Below are 21,603 nucleotides of genomic sequence, written 5' to 3' on the forward strand. Positions count from 1 at the left end.
AAAATTAAAGAAATTTAATTGCAATATTTTGGGAGTATGATGAGAACTTTTAGGGGATTTACTTGAAAATTTCCAAGAACCTTGCATGGATTTTTGGGGGGATTTTTTTATTGAAACGTTTAAGCATTCTGATAAAATTCAGTGGAACATTTGGGGAATATTTGAAGAAATTTTGAGATTTTTTATGGGATACTTTAAAATATGTTTAGGAATTTTCACTGAAATTTAAGGTAATTTCCCATAAATTTGTGTAGATTTTGCAAAGGAGAAATTCAGAACTTGTAATTGAAATGTTATAAATGCTTGGCCACAAGTCCTCATGGTCAGTCATCAAAATGACTCCCCCATCCCTGTCTGGATTACCGACACATCTCTGACTGACTGAAGGTTCAGACAACTCACAGGCCGATGAAGCCAAAACATCAGCTCTTAAACTGATCCAGAGCTGTATTTTCTGCAGAAACAGGATCTTCAGGAGATTTGTGGACATGATTTTAGTCAAAACCAATTCCTGTCCAAAGACAAAGCTGAGCTTTAAAACTCACCAGGTTCTTCTGATCCCAATGAGTGGGAGAAACTAAGAATGCTTTCAAAACTAAAGCTCTGGTCTCAGGAGGTTAAGAGATCACGAGAGATCAGGGACATGAAGTATAAATTTTACCCAAACAAAAAAAGGCCAAAAGCATCTTTAATGCCTTTGAGTACTGGCATGATCAACAGTCAGAATCTGTGTGAAAATACTGCTGACATGCTTATACGATAGTGATATTATTATATCAAGGAGCATGGTTCAACATTTCCAACATTTTATGATTAAAAAAACAACAGTACAAACATGCCAGAGTTTAAGAAAAAGGTTTATTCAAGGACAAACAAACATTCAGACTGTGGTGCAGATTTCTCAAATATAATCTTGTTTTAAGGAACAGATTATTAGGATTATGGTGAAGGTTTGTCTTAACTTAAAAACAGAAAATAACCTCTTCCAAACCTTTAACTCTGGTCCAGTGCCACATTGTTTTCAGACAAATCACAAAAAAGTCAGGAGTAGGAGGAAAAGTGTGTTGATCAGCAGATTTATAGGCATTTTCTGAGCATTTTAGCCAAAAATTTGCAGAACAGAAGGAAAAAATAAATCAGATAAGCATTTGAACAGAAGCTATGAGCCAGTACTTACCAGTGAAGACTCTGCCTGTATTTACTCGACTTGTGCAATGAGCCAAGAGTAAATATTTAAGATTTTAGCAACCAAAGCTGCTAAGATGCTGCTCATATGATCTATTGTAATGATTTAAGATTATGGTGAAATATTGGCTGCTGTTGTGGTGAAATCCCTTAGAAGTGTAAATACTGTTGTCATTTATGAAAACCAAACACAGGAGAGAGATAAACATGAATGCAGTGGTACTTACAGCTGTAACTAACCTGTTCAGGCAGAGATTCTCCATGTAAGATGAAGTTAAACTCAAAAGATCAATGAGGACAGCTGATAAAACAAACAGTCATAAAGCCATTTTACAAACATGAGAAGGAATCTGTTTTTCACAAACCTGCAAACAAACATTACAGAATAAAAAGCTGTTAAAGTGTTGTCTTTATGTTTGACTCAGACAAACGATTTTAATTTGACGCTCCAGCAATGTTTGCTCTTTTAGACAGGTAAATATATAAACTAAAGGAGCACAGTTTCATTTGATAGCTCTATACCTCAGGTATGAAGGTATCAAATGAAGCAGAGCTTCTTGACGCTCTCGTCGCTCAAGAACAGAGCAGACAGGTTTGATTGCACACCAGTTCTTGAGGAGAAAGAATGAACTCTACATGAGCTTACATGCCAAAGACATGGAGCCTAAACGCAACAACACAAACAAGGGCCTTCACCAAACTTGCTGCAAGTTTGGGGACGCGTAGATCCAACAGCGTGCTCGCTGTGAGGGCCCCTGGTAATGATTGAGAGACAGAAAACGGTGAGACTTGCCTCAGGCTGAACAGGGCTACACTGAGACACGGCCTCAGCCAGTCACCAGGGCATCGCTACAGGGAGAGAGAGATCTGAGTTTTAGCACTCCAGCCATCAGCGAGCCATCAGCTGTCTAATAAAATCACTGAGTCACAGGTTAGTCTACCTGTGCTGAGTACACAGCATCAATAAACATGAACAGCAGAGATGCACATTTGATAAATATTCATCTTCAGGACAACAAAAACAATCAGCATGTAGTTCATCACTGGAGTACTAACCTGCTTCTGACGTCTGTTTTCCCACAAAGAAGAGTCTTAAATTTTTATCACATTTTATTACAATACAGATTTACAACAATACATTTACCATTTCACTTAGAGCTTCAACTACTTGAAGAGTAGCTAAACCTCAGAGCTTCAGCTGAGATGTGTCAACCCTGTGAGTTTAAAAATGGCTTTAAAGTGTGCTGGTGGTGGTAGGCGGGAGAGAAAAACACACTGCAACCACATTCTACCATCAGCTGCAGCATCGGACAGCCTGTCACTGGTGGCTGCTTCATGAAACATTCACAGGCTAACTGAAAAAGCACAGTTTACTTTACAAACTTAACAACACCACATGTTATCATACCTATGGGTGTGTATCTCTTAAATGAAGTCCAGTCCTGTGCTCTGATTTATCTGCATCATGCATGACTTGCGTTTTGAATCTCCACTCATGGGACGTGTCTCTCTGCTGCCACCTGCTGGCAATATCTGTGATCACGGCGCGCCTATCTCCTGCATTAAAAGAGGAGCAAATTTATATGTGCAAGTTATAATTAGAGCCAATGAAAGGCTGATCGGTGATCTTTGCGCCCTGAGCCAGAAATTTTATTCATCCAAGTGAATTCTCATTTTCCTGTAAGGAGAGTGGGGAGGCATTGATGTGGCGCCCTCTACTGACCATCCCCCACTACAGACTATACTGATTTGCGGATCTGATTATCAGCCATCCATACATGCTCCATTAGGAGACACAAATCCATGAAATCAACCTTTTTAAAGTAGGTTTAGAGATCGAAACTTGAGTCTGTAAAAACTCAGTTCTGTGATTTTCGGGTTTTTGAAAATTAACATCTAAGCTTTTTGATACTGCTATCTTTTCTAACAGGCTCTAATGTGATTTTATGAAATCACGGGTGTAAAATTTTATATCAGTTCTTGGAAGGGGAACATAAGCTCACACATCAAATCAAACAAAATGTGGTGCCTTCACCCCCAAATGAAATAAGCAGTATGAAGTAAATATCGTGGCTGATTTGAACAAGTAAATTTACTTAAGAAAGTGGGTGGTCACTGTTGAGCTCTGTGGTAACAAAAGCTTGAAACACATGTGTTTCCTGCCTCCAGATCAGTTGAAAGACTAATGTAATGTCAGCCAAATTGAAGAGGGCAGTAATTGTTCATATTTCCAACACAATATACAGAATTTATGTCCGATCAGGCTTAAAGCTCTGCTGTTGTTTCTTCTTGTCTAGATCTTTGCTTATGTTGCACTTGCTATCAGATTTATGTCCCTTTGGACAAAAGCATCCTCTACATGACACTGTAAAACTGTGATTTAAATACTTTGTACTCCAATGATTAGATGTGGGCTTAAATTTATCGACTAATATCCATGTGAATAGGTTTGAAGCTGAAGTGGTCTGAGGGTTTAGTTACTCTTTCTAGGTTCTCATTTTTACTGTAAACATAAAAGAAAGGAGTGCATTAACAGAGAAATGAAGCCCTCACCAAACAACGTTGGGGACGTAAAGTCCAACAGCACAGTGTGCTGTGAAGGCCTCACTGTTTAACAAAGAACAGAGAAATATTCACAGAAAACTTGCCTTGATAAACGGTGGGTACTGCCCATGTAACTCCAGCGCCTTCACAACACTACGAACCAAACCTACTACACTTCTACACACCTGAATGAAACATGAGAAAGAAGCCACAGAACAGAGATGGTTTGAAAACAGTACAATGTCTATGTTAGGTACAGTTTAAATATTTCCCATGCGCTCTGTGATGCTTTTATAGCTCTTTTGTTTCTTGTTTACTCAGTGTCTCTTCCTCGCAGCTCAGTAGCAAACAGTCATTTTGGTTCTACAACACCAAGACTGGTTTGTCTACGAGCAGCTGAGGACATTAGTAAAGTGTTTAGTGTCCAAACCTATTGAAGAGAGGAAGGTGGGCTTTAGAAGCGTCCTCCAGGAGACATGACGGGGGGCCTCACACCCATGGGTGGCCGTGGAGGGGCTCCCTGGTACCCTGAGGGACCAACAGGAGGAGCCTGTCCGTATGGAGGCATCCCTCCTGGTATGAAGCCCGGCATTCCCTGGGGTGGAGCACCGTACTGGCCTGTGGAGACACGTCTGTTTTATTAGTCACAAAGTCATTCAGAGCAGCTCTGAGGCTGTGCTTGTTGGTGCGTTCATGTTCCTATGGTAATGACTTCTGAGCACTAGATTAACAAAGATTTATCATTGCAAGGTGGCCGTGTAAAGGTTTGGGCTGTATATACCGTAATCGAAGATATTAAACCTCTGCAAACTCACACAGTAAGAAGAATTTGGCTGATTTCAGTTGTTGATATTTGTTCCAAAAGTTACAAAAACTTTCTAAACAAACTGGAAACTGATACTAGAGCAGCATTCAGTGCACTATTGCTCTGAGCTCTTACAGCAACAATGTTTACATGCTGGCACCCGCCATGCATCTGTTAAAGGCTTGAGATATTTAGGAAAAATCAAAAACACCCAATGTGAATATAAGTGGAGAAATTCCTTCCTACTCCCTCTAGGTCTGTTATTCTCAGCTCATCGTTTACTTTCACATGTCACTGAAAGCAAGGGTGTCAAACTCAAGGCCCGGGGGCCAAATCTGGCCCATGGTACAGTTATGCCCAGCCCGCAAGATAATACCATATTCTTATTATAACTAGCCCTAAAACATGAGTTCTGCAGATTTCCTTCAGTATAAAAATGTAAACTTAACCTTGGTGATATCAAATATCCTTAAGTCATAAAAATGTAAAAAATATAAAGAGTAAAAATAATTAGATAAAAAGAAATGTGGGAAATTATATTTTTACCTTTTACATTTATTATTTGGACTTTTAGTCAACATTTAGGCCTTTTCACTTTATTATTTTGAATTTTTTTTATCTCATTTTTTTACTTTGTCAATTTATAATTTTGACTTTATAGCTCATATTTTGACCTTTTAGGTTCACAATTTTAAATTTTAAGTCATATTTTGGCCTTAAAAACAGGATTGTGACTTTCTTTTTCCCCTATTTTCCCCCTATAATGTATTACTGGCAAAAATAAGGTTGACAGTTTGGTTTAATGTGGACCCTGTTAGGCCCTCAGGTTAGACCTTAATTCAGAATCCGGCCCCTTCTGTGATTGAGTTTGACACCCCGACTTAAAGGTTCAGACATGTTTTATATAGGTTTCTTCACTTGATCCTGTCCCTTTCCAACTGTGAGATAAAATCAGAGGAAACTTACATTTCAGATATCAACAATCCAGCCATAACCTTCCCAAATTTTGATTTCAGGTATTAGAAAATATAATAATCACGTCATGAGACTGATTTTTGCAGATGATTTCTTTGTTCTCAAAAAAAAAAAAAAAGAAAAAAAAAAAAAACTAAAAATCCATGAGAATGCAAGTCTTTAGTCCATGGGCTGTGAACACAGAGCTGAGAAAAACAAACCTAAAGGGAGTAGCAATTGATATCTTTACACTGTATTCATATGGGGTATTACTTAAAATTTCTTAAGCCCTCAGCATGATGCTTGGCTAGCGCCAGCATACAAGAATGTTTGCTGTAAACATGCTGGTATTAGCATCCAGCTCAGAGCATAGTTTGATCACGGACCAGTCAAAATCATAATCAGTAAGAGATTTTTTTAAATTATTTTTGCCAACATAAAATATGCTGATGTACAAATTAATTTGTCTTTTTAGGCTACACTGATGCAGGTCAGAGCTCAAACTTCAGTCCTTTAAATGCATTTTTTAAGTTTAGAGATTAACAAAGAAAAACACTTCCAATGACCCATATTTACAGTCAGTATCAGCTACTATGTACAGCTGATATATCCACTGTAAATATCAGCACACATTTTCATACATGCTGATTTTGATAATTAACAATTTAAGCACATTTTGCTGATAATAAAGTGCATCCCTAATACTATTAAGAATACTTGGACTACTTATGCTATTTGTACTAATATTTTAAAAAAATGATTGTAAGTATTTTTATGATAATACTGCTTCAAAACAGATTCCTATCTTGTGGCACACTTTAACATCCATAAACAGCTTGCAGCCTCACCTGACAGACCTCAAAGATATATTTGTTAACTACAGGCAGGTGGTTAAGTACCAGGTAAAGGTTGTCTCATGCCAGACTGCTGAGAAGCCATCATGCCTCCAACTGGACCGACTGTGTGGGGGCCAGTGGCTGTCTGGCCTTGGCGAGGAATACTGCGCTGGTACCTTGGCAGCTGAGCTCTCAACTCTTCCTACAACACAAAAAAGCAAACAGAAAAATAAATCAGTGGTAAAGTTCACATACAAGAAAAACACCAGACAGTGAATGCATCTCTTATCTTTTCTATTATTGGTAATTGCCCTTAGGATGGAACTTACTGTAAAAATTAAAAAGAAAGTGTTGCAGCTGGACTACTTACCAGTGAGATATCTTCATCAGGGTGGATCAACTTACTGGTTGCACTGGAGGTGGTGAGGGTGGCAGGCTTACTGGTCACAGTGGAGGGAGGTTTGGAGAGTGTACTGCTGCCAGCATTGGGGCTGGACACGGCTATGGTGGCCTGAGTGTATGCTGGGAACGTGGGCTTTGAGGGGTCGGAGGATGTAGAGTGGGGAGGGTGAGGGGACAGCTGGCTCTGAGGAGGACGACAGGGAGACACATTAGAGACTCTGCTGGTAGATATGCAAATTTTTCAACATGGTTTTAAGACTGATTAAAGAAGCATGAAACTTTAAATTATGACTACCTCGATATTTGCAAAAATCACATGCCATGCCTAATAAAAGGATTGTCCTTGTAGTGATGCTGCAGAAGAATCTTAACTTAAAATGTCATCCTGCCACAGTAATTCATGCTTTAATTATTACACACAAGGTGATTCAGTCTGTATTTCCGCTGCAGTCTTTGAAGGAGTTTTTGATTTTGCTCTAAGATTATGTAACATGGTCAAGAAAAAAAACTTTTTCAGCAAGCCTGGGTAAAAACAAAAGAGCATGCTGTGTTAGATTGTCTTAAAGCAGCTCAGAAATTAAAAGCGAACTTTACAAATCTGCACGGCTCTCCTTTGTTTTTATTTTGTTAAGGAGAATATGCCGATTTGCTTCCCAGAGATTTTCACTTTTGCAGATTTGTAAGACACGAAAAAAATACAATTGCTTGTTGCAAAGAAGCAAATCTTTTTAAATATTTTGTCTGTTATTTTATCATCTCCTGCTTGATAAGCTTCAGCAAATAAAGCAGAATTAATCCCCAAACGTACACCACAGCCAAACTCTGCACAGTTATGTGCATGCTAAAAGTAAAGCAGCAGGAGAGCAGGCAGACAGCTGCATACTTGTGATGTGATAGAGAACAGAGCTTTAGGGGGGGAAGACTGAGAGTCTGCACATGATGAGTCTGCAGATGAACTTGCAACAAGACTTCGCGTCTGCAGCACAGGAAAGGAGTCAGAACAGGAAAAAACAATTTATTTCTCAAGTTACAGCAGTTTCTGGGTTAAGTTTTTCTACATTTCTACATAAAGCTACTTAAATGTCTTCTTCAAAAGAGAAGGGACATTTTTAGACCTTAATTGCTCTGGGGTGGATTAAAAGTGGTACATGAAGAGTTTACCTGTCCAGCTATGGGGAAAAGAGGCTTTGTGACATCAGGCTGTGCTGAGGGAGCAGAAATAGCAGAAACTGTAGGTCGAGTCAGCACGTTTGAAGCAGCAGCAACCTGAGCCATGTGTGTGATACCTGGACGGTGAGCCACAGGAGGAGGCATGCCTGATAACAGCAAAACATAGGGCTCATCAATTTTGGCAAAAAAAAAAAAATCACAATCAGGATTCTTTTTACTGATATTTGTAAACACAATCTCTAGCATCTTTGAAGCCAAATCAAACACTGAAATTGTAAAGAGCATATTTATTTTATACATTAACTCATCTATAAATTTAAGAGAACATAATTTGTATAATCAATTAACATGAAGGAGCTGATACTGTTAGCTTTTACCTGGTGGTACACCTGGTATCATTGGAGGTATCCCTGGACCTGGAGGCATGATCCCACCCATTGGTATTATCCTGGATACACAAAGAAAAAAGCAAGGCTTAAAATACAAGGAAAGAATTGCTTACATTAACAGTCTTGTTTCAAAAGCCAAAGTTTTACCCTGGAGGCATTCCTGGCAGTACGGGGGGCATCCCTGGAATCATGGGTGGCACACCTGGCATCATCGGGGGAATTCCTAAAACAAAGAGATTCATTTTTAAGTGTTTAAAGCATTGATTAGTTGTCCATGATTAGGCTGACATATTCACTACTATTTCTATAAGTTTATTCCTGGGATCTGGAGTTGAACCAGTGACCGGTGTAGTGAGGCCTGTAGCTTCTAAAATGGGGCACCTGCTCTTCCAACTAAGCTAAATCAGAGTGACCCTATATTTGCTACATCTACTGACAAATATATTCAAAAGTTATGGGACACTCATGATCCAAGAATGCAGGAATATTGAAAGATGAAGTGAAATTAAGGAGTGTTTAATTATTTTTATCGATCTGTCTCTCATTCCTTATGGAAGGTTTGTCCATAATTCTTAACCACAAACTTTTTCATACATAACTCTGTGTATGCCACTGAAAGCCTCTGTGCAGATGTCTTAAAGGTGCATCCTGTTCATTTACTTTTTCAGAAGCGTTAACCATGAGGGCCTCTGATGGGTTTGTACTTGGGTCAAAAAGTTCAAGGACAGACTGAACTCATTTTAACTTTCTGAGACTCGGGAGATCAGAGCTGTGAAAAGGTATATAAGAAGCACTTCTCTGCTGTTCAAGGAGCCTCTCAGCAGACTCCCCAATAAGGTCTAACTGGCTTGTATCATACATCCCTGAGACCTCTGTGCGTCGCCTGGTGATAACTACACTTCTCGTAATAGCTGCAGATAGACCAGAAGAGAGCTGACATGGGTGAGGCGATGGTCTAATGAGAGAGAGCCCCTGACTGTAGACTGAACAAATCCCTTGTCTCTCTTCAGGAAGGTAATCTGGGATTGGAACGCCCAATCCTTTATAGTTGTTCTGAATAAGAAAGCATCTACCAGTGAAGATGAACAGAAATTCAATGGTCCAGGTTCAAAATGATCCAAAATTAGCCCTTATTGTAGTTAGTATTCCAAGGTTTTACATTTTAACTTTAGAATTTTTTAACTTGGAAATTTTCAAGTTTTTCTTAAACTTTTTCAACTTTGAGATTCTGAGTTTGCATTCTTGTAAATATAAGACTTTATAATGACAAAACTTTCAATTCCCTCCCCCCAAATTTAGGCTTTTTGATCATACATGAATGGAGTCTCTCTTTTTTTTTCACTTTTAGGTTGGCCGTAAAACGCATTTTGTTTCTAATAGTATCGGGACCCATAATGAACCCTTAGAGCCCTACATGTCCTATGTCCTCTTTGTCCCACAAAATGTGTTCATTGTGTTGTCAGCCAAAGAAACTAGTAAAGTGTTCTGCCTGCCTTGACTTAGAATTTGAGATATGCCACCTTTAATACATATTTTGCACTGAAGCACCTTTTTCTACCGATGTATGCTAGTGTTTGTCCTCCTGAACTTGGAAACAGGCTACCTTTCTCTAGTTTTTGAACATTTTGGGAACCTAGACTAGCACTCTACTACAAATTCTCATTAGGGAAGTGCAACCTCCCCCTCCAATAATGGCAATTTTGAATTGTGATGTATGAGATAATAACACAAAACTTTGTTTCATAGAAGTGTTTCCCACCTGAGTAGCTGCCTGGTGGTATTCCTGGTGCACCTGAGACAGGAAGCATGCCAGGCTGGGTCATCGGAGGTATGAAGCCCGCTTGTGGCGTAACAGCAGTGGGTTGCTGGAAGGAGGGACCTGGCTCATCGTCCTCATCACACTCATCAGAGTCATCCTGATTCTGTTTTTTCTTTTGAGTGTCTGAAAGTATGAAATGCATAATGAGCCCCCAGAATCTAAAAGAATAATGGGACTGAACTAGAAATGTATTTATGTGATAATACCTTGGGTCTTCTGTTCCAAGACTCGTCTTCTCTCCTCCATGTCCTTTTCTGGAATCCCCTCCATGCCGTATATTTCCAGCTCTATATCTGTGCGTCCAGGTATTGCATTAGGAACTCCATCGATAGTTTCCTTATGAACCTATTATATATTAATGAGGTTACTCAAATATAAAAACAAGAAATTCTGTTGGATTTTATGATTATTTGCTTCATTGTTTGCTCACCTGCATACAGTGGATTGCAAGCCCAGGGCCAGTGTACAGCTTTTTATGGCAGATGTGACACTTGAAATGTTTGGCCTTCTGATGCTGAATGAGAATCTTTTCATCGTCAAAGTCTCTGTTACAGTACCTGAGATTACTGTTAGGGATGATCATTATATTGCTTTACGTTATTTACACATTTTAAGTGCTGTGCATTGGGAATACTTATCTAAACACACTTTATCTATGAATCATAACAGGATATCGAAACATACACTTAATGCTATTTTATTCGGAGCTGGACAGGTTCATAAACAACGCCTTTAACGAGTTTAAATACCGCTACTGTTGCTACCTTTAGTTAGCCGATGACCGTTACACAGATTAGTGCACTGAAACCGTAACTCAGTAAATAAGAGACGCTATTAGCACACACACAAGGCAAATGTATTATTTATGTAATAATTTTAGATATAAAAAGGATACCAACACCATGGCTTCATTTGCTTTTTCTTCTTCCTTCCCATGTTTATACTCTCTGTTTACTCTCCGCTTATCCTAGAAAATACCAGCTAACGTACCAACCGGTGTTGTAGTATAACGGGTCACCGTGTAAAGTGATGGTTTATACTTGAATGCGCCTGCGTAGATGAAGCAGCCGTTGAAAACACAATGTCTTCGCAAATGCCTCTTTGTTTGTTTTTTGTTGCTAACTGAAGACATTTGATGCGTATTTTATTGCCTTTAATACAAAAATACGCAAATACGTATTTACATCTTCAAGAGCTGCTGTAACTACGACAATAACAGACGGATTCGGCTGGAAGTCACCAATTGACGCGGTAACTGGTTTGTCCAATACACCGGGGAAGATGACGTCGAAATTTCAGCACCAAATTGAGTCTCACGGCGTCCCCTGGTGGCCCTAAACTGACATTTTATTCTCTCGTCTTCGTTTCATTTTAAGAGGCTTCAATAATAGCACGACTTCTTTTACCTTGATATTTTTGACATCCATCTGAAGTATGCCCTTTACCTCAAATGGATTCTCCAACTCCACATACATCCATGATGAAAGCTCTTTTGACAAAAGTCGTTTGAGTGGGAGGCAGCAACGATATTTGCGTAGCGACTTTTAATTTGTATCAGTTTAATCGTTTTCAAAATTGCAGCAAGTTAATAATTTTTCTTTTTTTTACGATTAACGACGATATGCCATGGCACGGAACTGACATGGTAATGAATATGACAGCCGGACAGTTTTGTGTAAGTACCTGAGCAGCTTGGCGCATGCGCGAAAGGTACATGAATCCAAACAGTGAAGTCTGCTACGGTGTCTGCATTTTCGCCTTTAAAATTTAAACTGCAGCGAGACACCTAACGTCAGGTTTACATTCCTACCAATATAGCGCATCTTCAATTCTATCTATCTATCTATCATTACAGCCGGCTGCTAGCGTCCTCCGTGCAGCGCTTGGACCATGTTTACCTCCCAAACCTCGTCCTTCCAGGACTCAATTGACGTGGAAGAGAGGGATGACTTTGACAGCGAAGACATCGCTGGATACAGCCAGAAAATCCAGCTGAACTGCTACTACACCATCTATCTTTATCAAGGCACAAGGTAATGTTAAATGTTAGTTAAAACTCTGCTGGATCAGATATGGCTAATGAAACTTTGTAGGGATTTTTACATCCACAGAATAACGTTACATGGCTTAGACATGTTGGTTTTACTATGATATAATTTTGGTTTGAAGTGGTTTTATTTTTCAAGATTAATTTTGCATTTATTCCAGTGAACATCAACGTGAGGGTTGTTATATTGCCAGAATTTTGAACTTCAATTGTAAAAAATAAATGAAGTGGTGACATGGTCATATGGTCAAAAATATCCTTCCATTTCAGTCGAGAACTATCCAAAGCATTCAGATCTAAGTCAGATCCACATGAGCCAAATGCCAGCCTTAACATTTAGATGAAAAGTTGCATGAAACAAACTACCAATTTGTGAACAATGTTACAGGATTAAATGTAAATGCTTATTAAATGGAATACAATGAGAATTCCCCTTATAGACTAAACATTTCAACTACATTGTCTTGTGTCGAATCATTATTTTTATTACTATGGGTTCTTACCTTATACAGTCTATTGACTGAGCACCAGACCTGGTGTCTGTTTTACATCCATCCATCCATTATCTATACTGTTATCCCATTTGGGGTAACTAGAGGCTGATGCCAATCCCAGCTGACATTGGGTTAGAGGCCTACCTGGACTGGTCGCCTGTCAGTGACAGGGCTGACATACAGACAAACTTGGTCACCTCTCTTACTAAGGCCTTAATCCCCTGATTGCTCAGTTTGGCAGGACGACCAGCTCTTGAAAGAGTCCTGGTTGTGCCAAACTTCCTTCATTTGATAATTATGTAGATCACTGTGCTCTTGAGATCCTTCAGTGCAGCAGAAATGATTTTGTAGCCTTCCCCAGATCTGCGCCTCTCAACAATGGTTCCTTAGTTTTTGCCCTGATATCATTTTCAGCTGTGAGGCCTTCTATAGAGAGGTGTGTGTGCCTTCAGTTTAATTTACCACAGGTGGACTCCAATCCAGGTGTAGAAACATTTCAGCAAAGATCAAGAGAATCGGGAGGAACCTGAGCTAAATTTACAGTGTTTTGTAAAGGGTCTGAATACTTATGTCCATCCGATATTTCTTTTTTTCCCTTTAAATACATTTGCAAAAAAAACAACAACTATGTATTCACTTTTAGATGACAGATTATCAAGTGTAGATTAATAAGAATAAAAGGGATTGTTTTGGACTGTAGCATCAGGGTGCAAAATAAAATGGACAAAGAGTGAAGAGGGTGAATACTTTCTGAATGCACTGTATCTTAAAATCTTTGTTTATCTCCAAGTCCAATATCAAGAGGACCAATTCATAAATCATTGGCACAAATTTCTGGATTACGCCTGTTTAAAAAAGAAAATTCAGGAAAACTTTCATCATCTTGCACAAATACGTTTCCAATATTTTGGCATTGAAACATTGCCAGTCTATTTGTGAAATTTAGGTAGTTCTTGTGAAAGTTTTATTTCTCATGAAGCTTTGGCACTTTACAGTACTATTACCAAAAAAATAGAGATTATATTGTTTTGAAACATGTGGTTTGAAATAGTGTTGATATTTTTATGTTTTTACTGTACTTTAGTTTTTAAATTGATGTTATAACAGCTGTGATTTATTTTCATCCATGGGTCAACTAAGACAGACATTTTTCCAAGTCTTTTTGGAATGTCATTAAAATGCAAAGTTTTACAAATACAGAAAAAAGGAGACGCTGTGTAAAACGCAAAAATATTTATGAACAATATGTAGCTAGTTATCACGGCCAGTGTTGGTGTATTATTGCAGTTTTGACAGTGTGCAGGAGTTTGTGTTCTTTGATTGTTGAAAACAAAAAAGTTCCTGGTATTTGGTGCCCAGGTCTTCTATCTTCTATTGCCAAGGTATGGAATATTGCTTGATTTTACTATTAATGTGTACAAGTTTAAAATTCTGGTATTTTAACAACCCTGTATACCTCTTATCCTACAAGAAATCAAACAGTTGCTATGCTTTCTGTGATTAGAGCCTGGTCCTGACTGTAGAAAGAGTGTTTATTTCTGTACATCTGTTTAAACTGATCTGAAATCCAGGATTTTAAAAGAGTTCTGAAAATATGAGCTGTGACTCTGGTGCAGGAAAACAGATTCCCACTTTGAAAACTAACCAGATGATAAGTGAAAAGTGTGTCGATTGTCGTAGATCTGAGGCTTCTGGGGAAAATGGGGCGTGGAACCAGAGACGAGCAGACTCCACAACCAGTCAGGATGACTTTAGGTAACCAAGGAGTCATCCGCTCACCTTCCTCCTGCTTTCAGTGGTTGTTTCTCCTCTGCTTTCACTGTTGTCTATTGGTGTATCCACGGGCTGCCAGGGGACATCCAATCAACATGGAATCAATGCTGTTCTCATCTGTGATTGGTCATTTCTGCTGAGTGCTGCTGAGTTACATTGGCTACTATTCTGAATAGTGTCTTCCTACGTGTGTAAAGTGATTTATTGTCAAAGTAAAAAAACAACAACATAGATTCGGTGTCAGTGAATTTGTGTGTTTTTTAAACCCCGTTCCAGCTATGTGACTCAGTTGTGTGCGTGTTGGTTGTGGCTTTTGATCATCAGCTTTCTCCATCTGTTCTCCATCGACTTCAGTGGCTTCCTATGTTCCTCATTACCTTCAGTGGCTGCATGAATCCAAACTGACTTCTGCCCTCGCCTCAACAGCCTGACGCTCATCGACAGCAGCCTGCCATCAGAGGCCGAACCAGAGCTACGGACCTACATATCAAGGAGGCTGAGCAAAGGAGCTTTGCTGGGAGGCATGGGCAACATCGCCACCGTAGAACTCAGGTAATCATTGTATATATTCCAACCCTCAGGGACATACTGCACACTAACAACCCTGGATCATGTTGCTCTTGCAGCCTGTTTGATTCCTCTAGAGAAAAAATCATTGTGGCATAAAGTAAAGAAACTTTTAAAAATTTACTATTGATTTTTCACTGTTCCTAGTATCCCGGAGCAGGCAGTCGGCTGCTACTGCTGCCTCCTGGAGCAGGAAAGGTCTCCAGATCAGCCTGATGCTGATGGGAATGGACACGTCATCTGCTTTATGGGCGGCTCTGAAAAAGGACTCAACTTATATCCTTTGTCTTCATAGAATAAGCTTTAATCCAAGCTTCTGCAGCAGTTATTCTATGCCTATAGTTTCTTTTCCATCACAAAATGTTCTCCCTTTGTGGTATTTCTTCCACTTTATAGAGAGAAACAAGTTGTAGTTCTCCTTGACCCTCTACACATTCAGATTAGAGCTTGATAAATATGTCCAAGGACTTCACAGCAGCCTGCAGACCCCAGAGGTATGACAGCGTCAAAGCTGTGCGCTGAAAATGTTTATTTTGAAGTACATTTTTAATGAAACATTGATTTTTTGAGGTTGTTTGTGTTTGTATATTCAGCTGCAGAACCTTGAAACGGAGGTACGTCCTTATCTGAGCCGGTGGTACGAGGAGTCTGTGATGCACATTTATCGGGTGGTGCAGCTGGTCCAGAGCAACATCAGCTTCTTGCTGCATGCTGTGAGTCATTTCTTGGTTATTTTCAATAAAAAGCAGCCAATAACCAATACAGTCAGGAAGGTTTAAAGGCTGACAGTTGTGAAAGGTTTAAACAACAAAAGATAGATGCAATCATTTCCAAAATGCACTCCCATTTCACCTTTACCTGCCTGCAACATCCAAAAAAAAAAGCTGTTTCCCCTTATCTTTAGACCACTTCTTGTAGCTCTCTCTGTATGCTTCGGGTCATTGTCTTGCTGGAAAATAAATCTTCTCCCAAGCCATAGTTCTCTTGCAGACTGAATAAGAGCAGCCTCCATGATTATCTTATATTTTACTGCATTCATTTTACCCTCTACCTTTACAAGCCTTTTGGGCCGGCTGCTGAGAAGCATCCTCACAGCATGATGCTGCCACCACTAAGCTTTACAGTGGGGATGGTGTGTTTATGGTGATGTCAGTGTTTGGCATCTTGTCTGATGGCCAAAAAAGCTCCAATTTGGTCTCATCAGACCAAAGAACTTTCTTTCACTTGACCATGAAGTCTCCGATGTGCCTTTTGGTGAACTCTAGTCCAGGTTTAATCTTAGTTGTCTTAAACAGTGTCTTTCTCTTTGCAACTCTCCCATAAAGCTTTGACTGGCAAAGAACCCGGCCAACCGTTTAGTTTCTCCCATCTCAGCTGCTGAAGTTTGGAACTCCTTCAGAGAAGTCATAGGTTTCTTGGTGGTCTCTCTCACTAGTCTCCTTCTTGCACGCTCACTCAGTTTGTGAGGACGGCCTGATCTAGGCAGATTTACACATGTGCCATATTCCTTCAGTTTCTTGGTGATGGATTTAACTGAACTCCAGGGGATGTTCGGATTGGAATTTTTTTCGTATCCATCCCCTGACTTGTACTTTTAGATAATCTTTTCTCTGAGTTGCTTGGGGTGTTCTTTTAGCTTCATGGTGTAATGATAGCCAGGAATACTGATTAACCAGTGACTAGACCTGCCAGATACAGTGTCTTTATACTACAATCAGTGACACATTCACTGAGACTAGTAGCCCCAATTGGCTGGACCTATGATGAATTAGGTCAGTCACTTTAAAGGGGGTATATATTTATGCAGTCACTTATTTTACATTTCATGTTTTTATTTAATTGACATTACTTTGTAGAAATCTGTTTTCACTTTGACATCAAAGCATTTTTTTTCACAAAGGCCAAATTACACTGGCTATGATTGATTTATAAAAACAATAAAATGGTAAAACATCCAAGGGGTGAATATTTTTTAGGCACTGTAAATAGGTTTACACAGATATTGTGGTTGTAATGATACTCATATAACATTGCTGATACTGTACTGGGCATTGATTATTATTCAACCCGGTAGGTGAAGTTACCTGCGCCGTTATTTTCTCTGTACAGGCTCTGAGCCACACACATGTGGAGGTCACAAACTCAGATGAGAGGACGAAGGCTGACGTGTCCAGGTGAGCCTAACTGGCCTGTTTTTTAATTTCCATGTTATATTGTATATTTTAACCCACTTCTTGGTCCTTAAGTGTTGCTTCAATCCTGTTGCAGGTTCATCAAAGCAGCCAGTTTGCAGGGATTGTCCCAACAAGACACCACAGCAGCCTCTCTGTGTAAGGCGATCTCAGAGGACACACAGTCAGACCTGATCATCGACTGCTCTACCAGCCCACCAACTCTCTCTAACACTGGTACGTTAAATCCCCGTACCTGTTATTGGATTTTACATCACTACAACTAAGAAAAGACTAAAAATGAACTTTTTCTTTCTGTAGTCAGCAATCGTTTCTGTGATGACTGGATCCAGGCTTTTCTAAACGCAGCAGAGCGATGTAATCCTTTCCTGCTCCGACAGATTCTGGAGAACTTTAAACTCAAGGTGAGATAACAGACATGTAGAAGGACAAAACGGCTCTTTACTTTCATTTTTTTTCTCAGCAGACTAGTATAATACAAACCCATTACCATTAGAAATCCCCTGAATCAGCAATATGATGAACTTTAGGCAATATCTTTCAGTTCCTCTTGGCAGACAAAGTCTGTAACTCAACCTTCATCCTGATCTCTTCCCTTTTTTCATCTAATTTCTTCCTCTCTTTATCAACCACCGCTCCCCCTCTGCAGGCGATCCAGGACATGAACAGCCTGAAGCGTTACGTACGACAGGCGGAGATGAGTCACTACGCTTTGTTTCGCTGCTGCCAGTTCCTGCAGGGCTGCGGAAACGGGGACGTGCTGCTGCAGAATGCCAGGGCAGAGCACAGCGACCTGCCTGAAGCCTGCAGCATCATTTCAGTCCTGGAGGAGTTCCTCAGGGAACAATCCCTGGCCCAGGCCTGATCTCACTGACATATTACTCCAAGTTGTTGGGCCTGGATCTACTGCTGGTGAGACAGTCTATAAAGCAGATAACCTAGTATAATTTAATTATAGCACTACCTGGCGTATCAAACATCAGTTTGAGGTTAAAGCGTAGCCTATGTGACACTTTAAATTGACCAATTTCTGCAGGTGGATTCAGGCTTTAAACATAGAGCAGTTTTCACAAACTTAGTCTTGAACATTTCAAAAACCATACAGGTAGGCTGCCCCTGAAATCTCCTCATGCACCTCATAACAGAGGTTAAGTAGGAAGTGGGGGTGTCAGAGGGCAAAAATGACATAAAAACTACACAAAAATAACAAATGAAGCAACTGAGTCTGCTTTGCGACGCTATAATGACAATTTTGTCTCATTATTAATGATATATGTAGTTCGATATATGTACTTAATGAATCAAAAACCAGAGAAGAACATACCGGGGAACAGGATAAATAATAAATCATTGTATTTTTGTGCACAGACATCACACCGATTGCATGCCAGCTGCGTTCAAAAATGCATTTTCCAGATTATTTTCTGCTGCATTGACACTTCAACAGAAAAGGGAGTGCGCTGGAAAATGTTCAGATAAATTTCATGTTGAATTTTTTTTCCATTTGCATTCACATATCTGCAGCTTACCCTGAAAATATCAGGACATTTCCAGAAGCTTTGTGTCTATGTGAGAGAACACTACAGAAACTCTAATCTAAGCAAGTCCTCTAGTCCAAAATGTTTCATGTCAGGTATTTTAAGCCACTCTCTCTTGACACAATGTATTTTAAGATATAAAAAGTAAAAAAGTATGCATTGCTTGTAAAAAGTAAAGTAAAATCTGCAAATAAGGCAAGAAAATTTCTTAAGACTGGCCACACACTAGATGATTTTCAAGTTTTAATTTTAAAAACATGGGAGACGACTGACATTAGGATGGTTTCAAAGGATTTTTCATCAAATATTCCTCTGAACAAACACTGGACGACTCAGCCAGGTGGTCAGACTACTCAGACCACACACCTGCCAACGACCTCACATGATCACATGACTCCAGAAGTAAAACAAACATGAATGTCTGTTGATATCTTTGACTTGTACCTTCACATTAAGCTCTCCCGGCATGTGTTACAGCTGCAGCAAAAACATAAACGATGCTACCTTGTCTGTTCGCTCTCATTGGTTGTTGTGGGTATGGCATCTGAGGACCTAGAATCGTAAAAATCAAATGTGTTTGACATTTACAATTCAAGGTCTAGGAGGTGACAACGTAATTTAAAGCAGTAAAATAATCACGTGATGTCACACACTTGGGAATTATTCAGACAAATCAGCTCAGGATAAGCTCCCACAATTGTCAAAAATCAAATCTGGCCTCAAATCAGGCTTAAGGCCAGCTCAGACTACACAAATTCAGCCAGATTTTGGCCTGGCTGCAGTGTCGCAGCTTATCGTCAAACATCTGGCACAGTTATGAGCATCGGGAACGACAAACGCTTGTAGTGTGACGTTGCATCAAAGATGCCCCACGACTTGACAAGACTAGCATGTTAGAATTTTTCTTACATCGTCATCTAGTCTGACACCCTGACGTGATGCCAACGCCTATCGTGACGCCTACCAGCAGGAGAGCATTTGCTCCTTCTCTTTGTGTAATAATTTCTTAGAGAGGGTGCCTGCTTTTTCTCCATCCATCGATCTAATGTGTACATTTTATTTTCCATACACTATCACATGCATCCTCTAAGTTCTATCTAAAGGAAAGCCAGTCCATGTTGTCCTTCTCTTGATACAGCCACAGACGGGTCCAGATTTTAGTCATACAGTCTTACGTGGTGCCGTTGTGAATGGCCAAAACAATCATGAAGTCTGAGCTAGTCTTAAGTGTCTAAAAATATATGATCTATGTACATTTGTTAATGCATCTCTTTATAAAGCACTAAAACACAATATTTAAATTCAGCCACCAGGGGGCTTGCGATCAAAACAAGCTAGGATCACCTAGTGTGACTGAGTTCAAATGAATCACGGCAGACGAGGTGAAACTAAACTTGCTTGGATTAGAATTTTTGCAGATTCATAAAACGGTTTCTTTTACTGGCTGCACAGCTGTTGATTACAAAAGTGAAATATCTGAATATTTACTGTAAAACAAAGAATAATAGGCTCCCAGCAGCAACAGTGTGATCATGATATACAAATAGACTCTGCAGAATCACTACATTTAACCAGTAGGGTTAGTTATAATAGAGATTATGTTAAAAAAGAATAGACATGCAGTGATCTCAGTAGGTGGTTCTCAACTGGATGGGCTTCAGGATCCATCACCATTTCCTTATAATGACATGCAACCTAAATTTAGAAAATGTTCAAACATACAAACACGTTCAGTGTTACAGTTTGAACCTTAGATCGAGCAAAACGCGATTAAACAAAGAGAGGGCAAAACAAAAATGTTTGAGAAGTGCAGAAGGGCATGTATGTGTTATATTTTTACTTCCTTTACCTGGAACAAAACAGAAAGTTTGGTAATTTCTCAATAAATTACCTCGTTCTCTTGGGGAACTCTGGGGTAAGCAACAGAAATTTCCCAGGCACACTTTTGTGACCCCCTGGAAACTACTCCAAGACCGCTGTTTGGCTTGACCCACCAGTTGAGAACCCCTGATCTAAGTAACACTATTTCAAATGACATTACCTGTGTAGAAACTACGTGGCACTTTTCCTTTTCTTTTCCTTTCCTTTTGTACTTTAAATGTGTGAATATCGATTAAATGAACCAAATATTGCTATTTTGTTGCTAACTGACAATGAGAGAAACACAGATCCAAACTGAAGCTTCTTCTTGCTCGTTCGATGTCTAAATATTCCTTATTTTTTATGTTTTGTATCATATTTGATTGTTTTTCTTTGTGAAGGAACATACTGAGGATGCACGAATCACTTTGCTGCATTGCTTGTTACATACACCTTGCTTTTGTTTATATTTCAACCAACAGCTGCACTACTGGATTATTGTACACATGAATATGTTGTACGTCTGTAGAGCCATGTTAGGTGTGAGATTGATAGTTTTTCTGGAGTGTAGTGGTATAAATAATGTGAAATTTTGGATGTAATTTTTTTTTCTCCAGATCAAGACTTAATGAGAACAGATCTGTCTTGTGTCTTTACTGTAAAACTTTCTGCAGCCTTAAAAAGATCTAAAAAGAAAAAAGACATTAAAACAAGGAGCATAAAAGAGGGATCACAGAAAATATCAGCATGCCTAATTTTTATTTTGTTTACCCATAAAAGTTCATTCCAGTTGAACCAGTCCAAAGTGTGAAACAGCAATATAAATGTTGGTGGTGTAAACTTGAAAGCTGTGAATGCTGACAGTAAAAAGGAATTAAACTCTGTGAATACTGAAGTGACTGTCTGTCTGTCTGTCTGTATGAATATGAAGTTTCTTCTTTGTACAGAGCGCTCTCTATACTTATAAATGTCTGTGTGGTTCTCAGTCTGCTAAAAGTGAAGATTAAATTAATTCCACAGTTGAATCA

The 21,603-nt window shown here is 39.3% G+C and overlaps 2 protein-coding genes across 5 annotated transcripts; one reads left to right on the forward strand and one right to left on the reverse strand.

Moving 5' to 3' along the window:
- Positions 1 to 840: 840 nt before the first annotated feature.
- LOC121503885 (BUB3-interacting and GLEBS motif-containing protein ZNF207-like) lies at positions 841 to 11,055 on the reverse strand. 3 transcript variants are annotated; one of them, XR_005991403.1, is made up of 13 exons: positions 11,000 to 11,055; positions 10,535 to 10,661; positions 10,311 to 10,449; positions 10,045 to 10,227; positions 8,433 to 8,508; positions 8,274 to 8,344; positions 7,888 to 8,042; positions 7,610 to 7,702; positions 6,695 to 6,910; positions 6,388 to 6,526; positions 4,160 to 4,347; positions 3,834 to 3,914; positions 841 to 2,034 (listed from the first exon to the last, which is right to left on the reverse strand). XR_005991403.1 is itself a non-coding variant. In XM_041778470.1 (12 exons), exons 1-11 carry the CDS (start codon positions 11,038 to 11,040, stop codon positions 4,184 to 4,186), a joined length of 1,404 nt encoding a protein of 467 aa, XP_041634404.1. In that variant the 5' UTR covers positions 11,041 to 11,055; the 3' UTR covers positions 841 to 3,914; positions 4,160 to 4,183. The 3 variants fall into 3 exon arrangements, 2 of the variants coding, with proteins under 2 accessions (XP_041634404.1, XP_041634405.1); XM_041778470.1 differs by having other exon boundaries at positions 841 to 3,914; XM_041778471.1 differs by lacking the exon at positions 7,610 to 7,702 and having other exon boundaries at positions 841 to 4,347.
- Positions 11,056 to 11,823: 768 nt separating this feature from the next.
- On the forward strand, positions 11,824 to 21,600 carry c21h17orf75 (chromosome 21 C17orf75 homolog). 2 transcript variants are annotated; one of them, XM_041777772.1, is made up of 10 exons: positions 11,824 to 12,137; positions 14,326 to 14,400; positions 14,845 to 14,970; positions 15,133 to 15,261; positions 15,419 to 15,479; positions 15,579 to 15,698; positions 17,095 to 17,159; positions 17,254 to 17,393; positions 17,478 to 17,581; positions 17,827 to 21,600. In XM_041777772.1, the coding sequence occupies exons 1-10, from the start codon at positions 11,995 to 11,997 to the stop codon at positions 18,040 to 18,042; spliced, it is 1,179 nt and encodes a 392-aa protein (XP_041633706.1). In that variant the 5' UTR covers positions 11,824 to 11,994; the 3' UTR covers positions 18,043 to 21,600. The 2 variants fall into 2 exon arrangements, with proteins under 2 accessions (XP_041633706.1, XP_041633708.1); XM_041777774.1 differs by lacking the exon at positions 14,326 to 14,400.
- The last annotated feature ends 3 nt before the right edge of the window (positions 21,601 to 21,603 follow it).

Source organism: Cheilinus undulatus, linkage group 21, assembly GCF_018320785.1.
Source record: "Cheilinus undulatus linkage group 21, ASM1832078v1, whole genome shotgun sequence".
NCBI lineage: Eukaryota > Metazoa > Chordata > Actinopteri > Labriformes > Labridae > Cheilinus > Cheilinus undulatus.